At 39.6% G+C, this 16,316-nt stretch overlaps 1 protein-coding gene across 2 annotated transcripts in view; it reads left to right on the top strand.

The window, feature by feature from the left end:
- The window catches only part of CHEK2 (checkpoint kinase 2), a 93,774-nt gene that overhangs the window by 59,704 nt on the left and 17,754 nt on the right, over positions 1-16,316 (top strand). For both annotated transcript variants that reach the window (XM_006869195.1, XM_006869196.1), the window contains exons 6-7: positions 11,136-11,244; positions 13,511-13,564. In XM_006869195.1, coding sequence (XP_006869257.1) covers positions 11,136-11,244; positions 13,511-13,564 — 163 coding nt within the window. The remainder of the gene's footprint in view (positions 1-11,135; positions 11,245-13,510; positions 13,565-16,316) is intronic.

Below are 16,316 nucleotides of genomic sequence, written 5' to 3'. Positions count from 1 at the left end.
AGTGCCTTCCAACCTGAGGGGCTCATTTTCTGGCACTGTATCTGACAGTGTTTCTCTGCTATTCATAAGGTTTTCAGTGACTAACGATTCGGAAGTAGTTCGTCACTCTTTCTTCCTAGTCTGTCTTTCTGGAAGCTCATCTGAAATTGTCCACCATGGGTGACCCTGCTAGTTATTTAAAATACCAGTGGCATAGCCCTCAGAATCACAGCAACTGAAGCCACCACAGCACGACAGACAGACGAGTGGTCGTCGTTTGGTTTTATGTCGAAACTGTCACTTTAAATTTCGAGGAGATCTGTGTGCATGTGTAGTAGAACCCTTCAGGGGTGGGGGTAGGTTATCTATTCGCTCAGGCATCCCCTCTAGTGACCAGAATGGAGGTGTGCAGTCAGGGAGAGACCAATGAACAATGGACAGATACCAAAGTAAATAAATAAATAAAAATAATGTCCACACCTGTATCTCCTCGGTTCTGTCAGGCATTTGTGGCTGCTCTGATCCTTCCCCGACTTCTTCTCTCCCAAGATTGCGGCTCCGGGAATAGCTGAGCGTCTTGAATTAGAAAGCAATGGATTTCTTGATTCTCCTACAAATTCACCTAGCTGTAAGCCTTCCAGTCTTCTAAATATTCCTTTATATGCGATTCAGAGTTCTAGCACCATCTCATGAGCCTGCTTGGCCCGGTATTCTGTGTTGTTATTGATGGAGCTCCTCACTGCACGTCTACCTGATCCGCTATCTTGATACAATCTCTGCTCCACTATCCTGTGTCTATTCCCTACTCTGTGCTTCACCTTCCCTTCCCTCCCCTTACCCCATACCATACACCCCAGTAACCAACAAAATTTGTTTTTTCTCCCCCTTTTAGTGTGGGTACTTTTTCTTAATCTTACACAGTAATGTTCTTATGCAGTATTTCTCCTTTTGTGACTGACTGATTTCACTCAGCATAATGTTCTCAAGGTTCTTCCATGTTATGCGGTGGCTTGCAGCTTCCTTGTGATTCTTCAAGGTAGCGTAACTTTCCATTGTGTGCATGTACTAAAGTTTGTTTATCCATTCTTCCATAGATGGGCACTTCGGCTGTCTCCATCTTTTTCCTATTGTAAATAGTGCTGCTATGAACATTGGTGTGTATATATCTACTCGTGTCATGGCTCGTATTTCTTGTGGATAAATATCAAGTAGAGGAATTGCTGGATCGTAAGGTATCTCTATTTCCAACCTTCTGAGGAAGCACCATATTGTTTTCTAGAGTGGTTGGACCATTTTGCAACCCCAGCAGCATTGTAGGAGGGTCCCAGTCTCTCCACATCCTTGCCAGCATTTATTGTCCTCTACTTTTTTGATCTTTGCTCTTATTGCTGGTGTGAGAGTTATATATTTTGAGGCTGTTTTATTGTGGCATAAGGAGCTCTGGTAGCATAGTGGTTATGAATTGGGCTGCGGAGCCGTAAGGTCAGCAGTTTGAAACTACCAGCTCTTCCGTGGGAGAACGATGAGGCTTTCTGCTCCTATAAAGATTTACAGCCTTGGAAACCCCATACAGGGTCACTATGAGTCGGAACCAATTCCACGGCACATAGCACAGCAGCATTGTGGCATAGATATTTATTATGACTATGTTCTTTGTTCAAATGACCCCTTAATCATGAGACAATGTCCTTCTTTATTTCTTATGGTGGTTTTTGGCTTAAAGTTTAATTTATCAGAGGTTAATATTGCCATTAGCTTGATATATTTTTTTTGATTGCCATTAGCTTGATATAGTTTTTCCATCCTTTAATTTTTAATCTATGTTTGTGATTGTGTGTAAAGTGTATCTTTTGTAAACATCATATTGAAGGATCCTATATTCTTGTCCATACTTCTACTCTCTGGCTCTTGACTGATGCATTTAATCCACTTACATCCAGTGTAATTATTGGTAGATGGTGGCTCCATGCGATAAGCACTGGCCTGTGAACTGTGGTTCAAGTCTGCTGTCCTCTCCATAAGACAAAAGATGAGACTTTCTGTTCCTGCAAAGATTTAAAGCCTTGGAAACCCTATGCAAGGTCATTATCAGTTGAAATTGACCAGCTGACACTTAACAACAACAACATTGAATAAATTGCTATCATTTTGCTATGTTTGTTTTTGTGATACTCTTGATTTCTTTGTTCCACATAATTCTTGTCTTTGAGATCGCTTTGTGGGTTTTCTTTTCATTTTCTTCATATCTGTTCTCTTAATGTCTATTAAATCTTTCTGATTTTCTTCTTTTATTTTGATGTGAAGGTGTATTCATTTTCCTTGAGGTTATTCTATAATTTAGTATTTTCCTCCCTCATTTAAAAGTCTGTTTAATCTTGAAATTTACATGACTTCCTTGCCATTTGGAAGTTCTGTATCTACACTACTCCCCCCTTTTGCTTTGTAGTTGACTTCATTATAAATTTATATCCCTGTTTTCCTACATTTGGTTTTACAGGTTTGTTTTACTTCAAATACTTGTATATCTAGATTTAGTTCTGGGTGGTGTTTTCATGTATGTTAATCTCAGGTTGTTGTCTGCTGTTGGTTATCAGTCTAAAGAGCATCCTTTAGTATTTTCTTCTAAAGTTGTTCAGATTATTGCAAATTACTTTAATTCCAATTTATATGGGAATGTCCTAATTTCACTGTCGTGTCTGAGGGACAGTTTTGCTGGGTATGTGATTCTTGGTTGGCAATTTTTTTCTATCAGAATTTTATATATGGCATCCCATTGTCTTCTCTCCTGCATGGCTTCTGCTGAGAAATCAGAGCTTAATCTTAGTGGTTGTCTCCTTTGTGGGTAAGTTTTCATTTTTCCTGAGCTGCTTTCAGGATTTTTCCTTGTCTTTGGTTTTGGAATGTTTGACTATTATATATCTTGTTGATTTTGTTTCGAGACCTATCCTGTTTGGAGTTTGTATGCTTATCTCTCGTGTTTTATGATGTTTGGGGCATTTTCTTCCAATAAATCTTTGACAGTTTTGTCTGTGCATATTTTTGTCTCTTTGTTTTGGAATTCCAATCACCCGTGAGTTATTCCCATCAAGGTGTCCCACATAACTGTTAGGCTTTTCTTCAGATATTCTCATTCTTTTTCTAGCATAGTAGCATTAAGGTATTTCTCTTCAAGATCAGTACTTTGGGCTTCCATTGCTTCAAATCTTCTCTTTTGTCTTTTCAATGTAATGTCTATTTCTGAAATCTTAGTATTAATCTTGTGTATTTTTAATTGCAAGTTTTGCATTGTTTCAAAGTTGGCATTTATTTTGTCTGTTCTTATAGCATTTTCCTGAATGATTCTAAAGTTTTTTCTGTGTTCTCCTTGCTTTCCTCGATCTTTCTGTCAAGTCTTTGTACCTAAGTAGCATTCTTTTGAATTCTTTATCGGTTAGTTCCGTTACCTTTTCTTCTTCAGAAACATTTTTTGGTTCTGCATCTTGGTCATTTGTTTGTGCCATCTCTCTTGTTTCTTTGTGTGAGCTAAAGTTGTTGTCCCTGGGACATTGTGGTGTTTTCATATTTGTATTTAATTGATGATTGTATGTTGATTTGTTTTTAGGCTCTCACTGTCTCCTGTGAGTATACTTACAGAATAGAATCATATGCATTGTCTTCCATTTACTGTTTGTGCACCTCAGTTTAGGGTGGGTTTTGTTGGTATTGGTTGCTGTCTGGCATTGATCAGCTGGCATAGGACCTGGTATTTGCTTTTTCCCAGTGTGTAGAGCTGCAGAGGGTAAGGTTGTGCCTGGGCTATATGAACACTGTTGCTTTCTCCTATTGGGTTGGAAAGAGGAGTCCCCTAACCCCTGCCACAAACACAGCAGGAAGCAGAACAGAATAAATGTGCAACCAACAATAAAAAGATAAAATAATAAAGGAGAAAAAGGAATTCAAAATGAGGGAAGATGAAAAGAGAAAGAGAGTAATAAACAAAGATCCAAAGGGAATAAAAAGAGGGGAAAGAGAGACAGAAGAAAAGAGAAAAGTAAAAACAGAGTTAGAAAGGAAATTTCAAGGTAATGGAAAGAAAAGGAGAAGGAGAAAGAATAAACAAACAAAACAATTGAAACAACAAAAGGAAAAAAAAAAACCCACCTGGACAAAAACAAGAAACAGTGCAGGTGTTAGACCCAGACAAGAGAAAACTCTTGTGGGCCAAAGATCTTACAAAATGGGATGTGACTGGGCTGTTCCTGGCTCTAGATGGAGTTCTTATTGGCCTCTGTTATTATGTTTAGTGCACTCTGATATGTAGTTTGTAGAGGCCCATGATGGAGTTAGTTTCAGTGTCTTTTAGGACCACAGGGTAACTGAGGGCAAGAGTGACTAGTTAAATGCTGGTCTGTTGGCTCTGCAGGTTCTGTGTGTCATAGCTGAGCCCACAAAAGCAGTACACCAAAGTAGCGCAGCCGGCCCCTGCTTCACACTGGCATGACTTCTAACCACATATATCTGAACTCTCAGAGAGCAGGGGCTGTGCTTAGGGTAGATGATGTTGGGAGCTGGCCACACTTCTGGTCACCAGGGAAGCGTGGGGGCAAAGAAGGAATTGCACCCTTCCAGTCACCTGTGTGACTGCTCTGCCAGGCCACTTTTGCCAAAGCTGCTCACTAAGTTTCAAGATGGATGTGCCACATCTAGCAGGCCATGGACCAGTCTTCCTCTCTTGCCATCCTGCTCAGCTTCTCTCATCAAGCCCTCAATCCACTTCTCACCTTTCAAGATTTTATGGTTTTCATCTGTGTCTGTTTCATTTGGTTTCTTCTATCTTTGTTGTAGAGCGTCTATGTAGTGCGCCTGTCTGGTCTGGTGTTTTACCAGAAGTCCCCAAATTTCCATTATCTTTCATTCCATTTTTCCATGAATGTTTTGAAGCCCTCTTGTATTTTGGTTCTTCCAAGCAGTGTTTTTACTACATTTGTCCAGCATTCAGAGTTTGTGCCATCTTGAGAATTGGGGGATGTGGCGCTGTGGGCTGATGTGGCGCTGTGGGCTAATGCGTCAGACTGCAAAGTCGTTTGAACTGCAAGGTTGGTGGTTCAAGCTCACCAGCTGCTCCTTGGAAACCCTATACGGGATTACTATGGGTCGGAATCAACTCAATGGCACTTAACAACAACAACAATAAGCGTAACTGGAGTTCTGTTATGGTGCTGTAGGATAAACACTGGTCTGTTAACCAAAAGGTCAGCAGTTCAAACCCACTAGCACTCCTCGGAAACCGCATGCAGGGTTGCTATGAGTTGGAACCGATTCGATGGCACTTAACGATAACAAATATGACATACTGCCATTAAGTGGATTCTAACTCAGTGACCGTCAACAACAAAGTAGAACTAATTGCTCATCGGTTTTTTAAGGCTGTGGATGAATCTTTATAAAAATTATTATAGTCTCCAAAGGGCTTTTTCCTTTCAGTTTTTCTTCTTTTTAGTTTGGTAAAAGCATACCAAACTAAAGGTAAATATGCACCATGTTATCAGCTTCTACACGTATAATTCAGTGACGTTGATTATATTCTTCATGTGGTGCTAGCATTCTTGGTCTGCTTTTCCAAATTATTCCATCATTCTCACTGCCCACTAAACTACCCTCTAAGTTTCCATCCAACCTTTTAATTTATTCTCATATAAGAATCCATGTGAGGTGACCTCAAGGCAGACTAGTTAAGATAAGTTATTTTTTGGTTTAAAGAAGATTTCAGGGATAATTTTGGTTTAAGATTTAAGGTTTAAAGTCTAATAATTAGCTCAGAGCAATTGCTTTGGGGGTGCATACAGCTCAGTGGCTCCAGAAAATCTGGATTCCATTGAGAATTTGAAATTCCATTCCTCATTTTTCCCTGTTTTGATCAGGATTCTCTTACAGAATCTTGGATCAAAATATTCAGCAAATGGTAGCAAAGGACTTTTCTCTATGTGGTTTAAATCCATTGATATTTAATGTACAAATAAATGAATTCATGAATGAGTTCTGTTTCTGTCTCAAAGTTTTAATTTGTATATTAGTCAGAACAGGTTTATAGGGTTCATATCTAGCCATTCAGTCAAATGTTTGTTTTATTGTATAATAGATATTCATCTTTCTGTGCATTAAAAAGCATTAAAGAAGCACTTCCAGATGCATGGAAACATCTTTAACATAATTGTTAAAGATGTTTTTGTTGTTGGTTGGGAGTCCTGGTGTGGTGCTGCGGGTTAATGCTCTGGACTGCAAGGTTGATTTGAACTGCTAGGTAGGTGGTTCAAGTTCACCAGCCACTCTGTCAAATCGTTTCTGCTTATAGCAACCCAGTACAGGGTTTCCATGGAGCAGCTGGTAAGGTTGAACTGTTAATGTTGTGGGTAGTAATCCAGTGCTTATCCTACAGTACCACACCAGGACATAATAATATAATAATAATAACAGTAATAACAAGGAGCTGTGGTAGCGTAGTGATTATGAATTGGGCTGCGAACCACAAGGTCACCAGTTCGAAACTACCAGCTGCTCTGTGGGAGAAAGATGAGGCTGTCTGCTCCCATAAAGATTTACAGCCTCGGAAACCCTGTATAGGGTCGCTATGGGTCGGAACCGACTCGACAGCACTTAACAACAACAACAACAGTAATAACTGTTTTGATCTACCCTACAAAGTAATGCCTGTTTTTTATTTTCTTTTTTATTATTTTTTTTATACAAGTCATTGTATGCCCTAGAAGTTTTAACATAACAGGCTTTAGGAGTTTAGTAAGTATGGGTTGTATGTAAGTCAGATATTTGTAATCTGAGCGCTGCCTGTATTAGAAATTGGTGTAGTATTTCTTATTTAAAAACTAAACTCACTACATTTTAAGATGAGTAGCATTTTGTTATGAGAAATAATGATATCCCCCAAGTAAAGAATAATGAGAAGTGTCATTGTTTGACATTTTTGAAAATCTCTTGGCTATCTAGCCTAATAGGAGATGGCAGGATTCCTAGATCTGCTTCGTCATTTAACCTGTTTGGAATCATGTGCCATGTAGCCTCTGGTATACGCCACTGTTCACTCATGAAAGAATGAGGTTGGAAAAGGCAAGTAATGTCTTAGTATGGATAAACACTGGCCTGTAAAGTCAATTTGAACCACAAGGTCAGTGGTTCAAACCCACCAGCCACTCCTTGGAAACCCTACATAGGTTGCTATGAGTCAGAACCAACTTGATGGCATTTAACAATACTACATACAACAATATACTAATTGAACAAGTATGGTGAAAGAACACAACCCTATCACACACCTTTCGCAATTTTAAAACATTCAGTGTTCCCATACTCTGTTCGAACAACTGCCGCTTGATCCAGGTACAGATTTCGCAGAAGTACAATTAAGTGTTCTGGAATACTCATACTTCTCAGTGTTGTCCATAGTTTGTCATGATCCACACAATCGAAAGCCTTCGCGTAGTCAATAAATTTGAATGCTGAGCAAATAATACGAGAAGCAGGGTTCTATGAAGAAAAACGTGGCGTCAGGATTGGTGGAAGACTCATTAACAACCTGCGATATGCTGATGATACAACCTTCCTTGCTGAAAGTGAAGAGGACTTGAAACATACACTTATGAAGATCACAGAGCACAGCCTTCGATACGGATTACATCTTAATGTTAAGAAAACAAAAATCCTCACCACTGGACCAATAAATAGCATTCTGATCAATGGAGAAGAGATTAAAGTTGTCAAGGACTTCAGTCTTCTTGGATCAACTGTCAACACTCACGGAAGCAGTGGTCAAGAGATCAGACGATGTATTGCATTGGGCAAATCTGCTGCACAGTAACTTTTCCAAGTACTGAAGAGCAGAGACATCAGCTTAAGAACTAAGGTGCACCTGACCCAAGCCATGGTATTTTCAGTAACCTCATATGGATGTGAAAGCTGGACAGTGAATAAGGAAGATCGTAGAAGAATTGATGCCTTTGAGTTGTGGTGTTGGCGGAGAATACTGAAAGTGCCGTGGACTGCCAAAAGAACCAATAGATCTGTTTTGGAAGAAATGCAACCAGAGTGCTCCTTGGAGGCCAAGATGGCTAAGCTTCATCTCTCCTACTTTGGACACATTGTCCGGAGAGAACAGTCGCTAGAGAAGGATGTCATGCTGGGTAAGGTGGAGGGTCAGAGAAAAAGAGGAAGACCCCCAACGAGATGGATCAGCCAGGTGGCATCATTGATGGCGTCAAGTGTGGCGGCGGTAGTGAGGTTGGCCAGGATTGGACATTGTTTTGTTCTGCTGTGCATGGGGTCGCTATGAGTCGGTTCCAACTCGATGGCACCTGACAACAACAACAAACAACAATATTCTAAATAGAGTTTTGACTTTATGGATCCCTGAAAGGGTCCTCGAATTTTCTTGGGGTTTCCCTGATCATATTTTGAGAACTGCTTCCTAAGGGAACATATTTAGGATACCAGTAGCACATTACACAGTGTCCTTTTCAGTCACTCTATATAGCAGGAACAACCAACTCAAAAGGCACTTACCGACAACAACATGTAACAGGAAAAATGACAAACATGACCCCCAAATTCCCATTGTCTTTGTCTAAAAAATCATAGCAGAAAGAGCTTTTCTCACAACATCAATACTTGATTCCATGGGTGATCCTAATTGGCCCAATTCTGGTCATACAGCAACCCCATTAAACGAGGTGCAGTGGTTAAGTACTTTGCTGCTATCTCAAAGGTCTGTGGTTCAAAACCACTATCCACTCCATGGGTGAAAGATGTTGCAGTCTGTTTTTGTAAAGAAACCGAGTTGTAGTCCACCCGCTAGGGGTCACTGTTGTTAAGTGCCATTGAATTGGTTCTGACTCATAGGGACACCATGTAGTTTTTCTGAGCAGCAGCTGGTGAATTTGAACCTTACAGTTCAAACTGACCTTGCCGTCCAGTGTTTATCCTACAGTGCCACACCAGGAGTCATAATCAACTTGATGGCAATGGAGTTGGTTTTGATTTTTCACCCCCTTGGGTAGACTCCTACTAAAGCTGCATGGATTCAGGGAGGACTTCCTCCGCAAAGGGACTGTTTCCAGAAGAAGGAGAATTAGAAAGTGTTTTGAGCAGATTTACAAACAGTAATTATGATGATATTTGTTGTACCACTGTTCATCATAGCCAACAGATGGAAATAGCCTCAGTGTCTACCAACAGTTGAATGAATAGAGAAAATGTGGTTCACACATACAGTCTTAAAGAGAAAAGGTCCTGATGCATGCTGCTGGCCACATATTATATTTCATATGAATGTGAAAACTTCGCTTACATGAATTAGCTGTAATAGGCAAGTATATAGTGATCAGAGTTTATTAGACATTACCAGGGATGAGTGAGAACGAAGGAGAAATTGGGATAGATGCCTCATTACTTAGCAATAATGGAAGAATTTTGAAACCGATAATGGTTGAACTACATGACAAACATAATCACTGTCACTAAATTGTTCATGTAAAGAAGGTTGAAATACTAAATGTTTTATTATGTACATATTTATCACAAGTAAACAGAAAAATTACAACAGTTGATATAGGCAGATAATGAGCATGGAGCTTTGGAGAACAAGGCTCGCTTTGGGTTGACCTGTGTTGGTTGTTGTTGTTAAGTGCCGTTGTGTCAGTTGTGACTCACAGTGACCCTTTGTAAAACAGAACAAAATGCCACTTGGCCCTGTGCCTGCCGTGCTCACAACTGCTGCTATGCTTGAGCCATTGTTGCTGCTAATGTGCCAATCCATAACAGTGGGGGGCGGGTCTTCCTCTTTTTTGCTGACCCTCCACTTTACCAAACATGATGTCCTTCTTCAGGGACTGGTGCTTCCTGATAACATATCCAAAATATGAGAGATAAATCTGGCCATCTTTGCTGCTAAGAAGCATTCTGATTGTACTTCTTCCAACACAGATCTGTTTGTTTTAGTAGTCCATGATACCTTTAATATTCTTCTCCAACACCATAACTCAAATGCATCAATTCTTTCATGGTCTTCTAAACATGTTTACTAAAGCATGTTTATGAAAAGTTTACATTTTTATCTTGATACTTGGCTTCAAGTATGCATATTTGTGAATCAAATGATAAGGTTATTTCAACTTTCTTTTTATATGCATATTTTGTGTTTTTTAGACAAATAAAAAAGTTGTGATAAATATCTATAGTATGTTGTTAGGTGCCATCGAGTGGGTTCCGATTCTTAATGACCCACTATAGGATTTTCAAGGAGCTGTAGCGTAGTGGTTACGAATCGGGCTGCAAACCTTAAGGTCAGCGGTTCGAAACTACCAGCTGCTCCGCGGGAGAAAGATGAGGCTTTCTACTCCCGTAAGGATTTACACCCTCGGAAACCCTGTACAGGGTCGCTATGGGTCGGAACCGACTCGACGGCACTTAACAACAAACAACAACTGGTAAGTTTGAACTGCTGACCTTGTGGTTCAAAGCAATCTGTATAGGGTTTTCAGCAAGTAGCTGATGAGTTTGAACTGTTGCCAACCTTGCCGCTCAAACCGATTTTGCAGTCCAGTGCATTAACAGCACCACACCAGTTACATATATCTAGATCTGTATCAGCATTTTTTGCACATATAATTCATTGTCACTAATCACATCCATGTTATTGAGAACCATTGTCTGTTTGTTGTCTTAGGTATTACGATTTTATTTGGGGTCTAATTCATGGAATCTACTTCTTATGGGTTTCTTTTGAAGATAGGGAACAAAGAAAAGTGTGTTTTGGACTTTAATTTTTGGCCAGGGAAGACTCTGTTCTACTCAATTTCTCTCTGACCTCTAGGAAAATAATTTCTCTTTCATATGTATTTAGTGTCTTTCTGAGACTTTGACAATCTGAGATGACAGTAAGACGTAAATCTGTGTGACTCAGCTGAAAACGTGGACTTTAGAGCTGATTCAATGTTGTTGGGTGGTCCACTTACGAGCTTAAATTTTACTTTGATGAGGTTTTACTGTGTTCTCTGTAAATAGACCATGGAAAGGAGTGTTAAGCTTGGAAGAGGTGAAGCTGATGCCAGAGGGGTGGTTCTGGTGATTAGAAATTTTTTAATCATCTCTGTCGCCGTTTTCCTCTATAGCGGTGCCTGTGGAGAGGTGAAGCTGGCTTTTGAGAGGAAAACATGTAAGAAAGTAGCTATCAAGATCATCAGCAAAAGGAAGTTTGCTATTGGCTCTGCGAGAGAGGCAGTAAGTACCCTATGTTTGTGGCTGCTCCACTCAGCTGTTCTTGACACTTCTTAATTTCCCCAAAGAATTTTCGAGTGGTGATTTTCAACCTCAGGAGGAACATACTGCTGAGATATGTTCAATAGGTGAATTTGTGAGTATCAGAGAACATTTAAAAATTTTTTATTATCTGTGGCTAATCTAGATACTCTTATTTATAAATTCTTTGGTTCCCCAAATACTGGTTTATACTTAACGATGTACATAGCAGGAAGTTAATTTTTTTTTTTCCTTCCGAGTTCAAAGTTATTACAAGACTGTTTTTACAACCAATGAAAGGAAATTGGGGGGAGTAGGGAGGGTAGAGGGGGCGGGGAGGAACCCAGCCATAATCCCACCGCAGTAACCAGACAGCTGTTTTCAGTTTTCCCTTTCCTTCTCGTCTTTGTTCATACGCATTCATGTTTTTAGATGACTAAAATCGTATCGTAGATACCATTTTGTATTCTGCTTTTCCACATATGCATTACATTAGAACCCCTTTCTGACTATATCCTTCTTAATGATCCAGTCTCTTTTTCAACAGCTTCATTTGTCATAATTGACTCACCCATTTTGCGGGCTGATCATCTAGGCAATTTCCAGTTCTTTGCTCCGCTGGGTAATGTGGCAGGGCCTATCATAGTGTTTATGGATTTTTTCATTTTAATTAAATTATTTTAATAGTCTTTTTATAGAGTAGCCATTCATTTTATTACCTTGTTCTGTAGTCCACATTTACTGGGTAGGTGAACTGCCAAATGTGTTGGGGTTTTTTCACACACGATTCAACAGAGTAATGTAAAACGTGGCCCCTAATCACGTTTTCATTTGTGGCCAGCTGTTTCTGGCTATTATGCTTCAACATTCTTTAAAGATCAATGTTTCTCCCCCTGACAAAGTCATTCTCACAGGGCAAGAGGGATTTCCTTTCTGTGTTCACTTTGTTGTAGATTTTTCCCCTGTGATTTTGATTTGTTTCCTATTTTCAGGGTGGAGGAGAGGGGAAGAAAATACCTGCCAGATTTTTAATGATTTGGAGCAAAATTTTGCTTTTTAATTTCACTGTACAAATCATATTGGACACTTTAGACCTCTCTATTATCAGAGTACACCCTGACTTGGTAATGAGTTCCATGGCTTACAGGAAGAGGCAGGCTTTTAAAATTAAACATCTGGGTTGCTTTGCCAAAATCCTTTATGCATAAATATGTAATTCTATATCCTCCTTGCTTGTGGAGGGTGTAGTTACTGGAAGGTTGAGTTACTCAATTCATCCATTTGGAATTGTAGTGCAGAATGACTTCAGTACTCTGAAGCATTTTCTCCTCGGAAGAATCTGATAGATATTTTCTTTCTCCTCAGAATGGGATTAAATATGTCAGTCTACAGTAGAAATTGGAACCCATCTCTGCTCTAGCAATAGAAATTTGCCTTGACATTTTCTTCATGATTTTTATTTATTTATCTTTAACTTTTTATTGTGAATTGAGGGAAGGTTTACAGACAAGATCATCAGTTTTATATCCAACAAATCATACACTTTGTTTCATCTCAGTGATTGCAGGCCCCTCCATGCAGCAACAGTTATCCCTGTGGTTCCTGTTTGCATTCCACCCACTTTCCCATCCCTTCTCAACTTTGTCCTTAGGTAAATGTTGCCCTTTTGACCTTGAATGATTGACCATTCCGTGGTGCGCATGCCTTACTAGTGTTATTGTCCCTTCTATTCCTTCATGCATTTTAATGAAATACCTTCTTGTCCTTGTTTTTCTGGCTGCTGGTTATTTTGATGAATATAAATAGTCCCAGAAGCTAATAAGAGAAGTACAGTTTACCAGTTTAGCAGAACAGTAGGCACAGATTTCTTCATGGTGGTGGGGACTGAGACAAATGAATTCCTCTTTTCCTGTCTCAGTTGCCCCACTTATAAGATGGGGATAACTAGAGAGCCCAGTTCACATGGGGATTGTGACACCTACATGAGATGATCCTTGTAAATGAAAAGCTTGGCACAGGGCTTGGTATGTGATGTTGGCGCCATTTATTGGATACTTAACTGCCTGCCCAGTCCTTTGCATAATGTTTTCAGGTGAGTTTATTTAATTCATTGTCTTCTCTGGGCTTCAGCATCTTTATATGAGCAGAGCTGGGTTTGGAACTCAACCAGCTCTAAGTTTAACTGTAAATATTTTTTTAAATGTTGGCAGTTATTATTGTTAACAAAATCTAATGTTATTTATCAAAGGATCCAGCTCTTGATGTTGAAACAGAAATAGAAATCCTGAAAAAGCTGAATCATGTGAGTATTGCTATAAAATACAACTCATGTTTAAATTCACTTGTTTCAAAACATGGGATAAGCCCAAAGCATTTCTCTGTAATGAAGCCAGTGTTAATCAGGGTTGCTTAATGTGTGTGTGTGTGTGTGTGTCTAGCTGTTACTTAGCTGAGAAAAGCTTTAACTGAAATTTGACCAACCAATTGTATTTGAAAAGAATGTTAATCTTAGTAAATTTGGTTGAATATTACCTGAAGGTTTCATGTCTTTAAATACTTTCTAACCATGCTTATTTCCATTTTAAATCCAAGGGTATCCAATAAGTGTAAGAACTCCCTGTCCTTTTATTGATTTAAAGTTGTCATGGTCTTATTGGAGTCCCTGTATGGCACAAATAGTTAAGTGATCAGCTATTAACTAGAGAGTTAGCAGTTCCAATTCACCCATGGGTGCCTTGGAAGAAAGACCTGGCAATCTGTTTCCAAAGATCACAACCACTGAAAACACTATGAAGCATAGCATAGTTATACCTGAACACACATTGAGCTCATGTGATTCAAAATTGACTTCCTGGTAATGTTCTTTTTTTTTTTTTTTTTTTTTTTTATGGCTTTACTGGGTGTAAATAGTCCTTATCTTTGCTGTGCAATTGTGCCCTAGTGTCATTGAAAAGTAGGTTTCACTTTTAAAAGTGGAGGGAAAGATAGGGGAATGATTCCATCTTCCTCCTTATTGATTCTTTAAGATTGTTTATTAATTTAAAAGCACACATGAAATCATGAGCAGGGTATGCACTGTAATTAAACCTAAAACAAGACCTCGAGTCTGCCCAGATGTGAATTATTTTATTCTGAACTTAATACCCTCCAAACAACATAAAGATTTCTTCTCCCTTCTGCCACCTCATCAAGCTGCCCAAACAGCAAATAGAAATCAAGAACAAAATGATCGCCATCGTCACAATAGTCCTACAGACTTTGTTCAGAATTCATTGGTGAAACCTGAAAACAGGGGCTTCATACTGATTTTAAATGGCTCAGTCATGGCCTATGGAAACAAGGACAGCATACACAAGTGTTGTGTAGCAACCAGGTCTCTTGGATCTTGACTTAAAAGATGGATGGGTTTTGATTTGGGTAGGAAACAGAGTCCTACTCAAAGATGGCCATCAACTGCCCTGCTTTGAATGTGTGTTATAGTATGTTTGGCTGCCATCTTTGAGTGAGGCACCTTTGCCTGTTTCCTACTCATATCGAAATCTGACATGCAAGAGATTTGGTTGCTGTGCCGTGCATACATTGCTCTTTTTCCACCTGCTGTGTCTTAACTGTTTGAAAGGCCTTGCTGAAAATCCATGAGAATCTGAAGGACAGACTTTCTTGCTTGACTGTCTTCTAATTTCCTTGTGAACTTCCCTTTCCTTTTCCCAAAGGACCTGGAGTTTCTCTTTAAGGAGAGGAACCCTCTAATTTTCTGGGGTGCTGTTACATCCTAAGAGAAATTGAGAATTTCCAGGGAATTTTCTCTGATGTGACAGTAAATCTATAACATTTATACAAATAAAATACTTCCTGCAATAGAAAGGAACATAGAGCCATAGACATGGTTCCTGGAGCTATTTTTTCATGTGTAATTTACAAGGGCATGTGAAACCCTTGAGGATTAAATTTGGGTTCATAGGTATACTTTGATGTTTGGGGACAGTGATTGGAGCCCAATGAGCAATAGTGAGGCATTGGAAAAGAACACAAGGAGTTGGAGATGGACAATGTTTTGTTGGCTGGACAGAGGGCTGTATGGGACCAGGAGGAGCAGGCTGAGGGAGGCTGGTTGGAGGAGGACAGGATGAGACTGGAGTTGAGGATAGGCCCCTGGAGGGCATGGCGAATCTGCTGAGAAGTTAGATTTTAGCTTCTGTGCAATAAGAAGCCAGATACTGTCTTTCTTGCCTTCTCTTTCTTGTCTTCCTCTTTCAAATATTTTCAAATGATATGATATGTGATATACAAATAACATGACGTATGCTAGGTATACATTGTAATAAAAACCCTGGTGGTACACTGGTTAAAATACTCAGCTGCTAACCAGAAGGCCAGTGGTTTGAGCTTCCCAACTCTGTGGGAGAAGGGTGTGGTGTTCTGCTTCCATATGCTCTATGGAGCAGTTCTACTCTTTCTTCTTACAGAGTTGTTGAGTCACTTCACACCCACCAGCCTCTCTTTGGAAACCCTATATAAACTCGATGACTCTTAATAATAACAACAAGAAATCGTATAATGGTTAAGTACTAGGCTACTAACCAAAAGTTTGGCAGTTCGGATCCACCTAGGAGCTCCATGGAAGAAAAACCTGGCGATCCACTCCCATGAAGATGACAGCTTACTCAAGGTACCAAGTTCAGGAAGCAGGAAGGATTAGGAAAGAAGGAGGAATGCAAACAGGAAACACAAGGAGGTAGCGTAAGTGATGGTACGCTGTAGGGTTTGTACTAAGTGACATGAAACAATATAGGAATTGCTGAATGGAAAACTGATCAGCTCTGTAAACCTTCACCCAATTCACAGTAAAAAGTTTTAAAAAAAGACAACCTAGAAAACCCTGTGGGCAGTGTGGCTCTGTCACATGGGGTGGCTAGGATCAGAATCGACTTGATAACATACACCACCAACATAGATTATCAAGTGAACTAAGATTATCAAGTCCAAACTAAAGACCTTTGGACTTGCCATCTAACTTAAACGAAAGCTTGGCCATACTGTTGAAGCTACCTGTG

This window comes from Chrysochloris asiatica, unplaced genomic scaffold (assembly GCF_000296735.1).
Source record: "Chrysochloris asiatica unplaced genomic scaffold, ChrAsi1.0 scaffold00128, whole genome shotgun sequence".
NCBI classification, from domain to species: domain Eukaryota; kingdom Metazoa; phylum Chordata; class Mammalia; order Afrosoricida; family Chrysochloridae; genus Chrysochloris; species Chrysochloris asiatica.
This window is presented reverse-complemented; position numbering and strand designations above follow the sequence as displayed.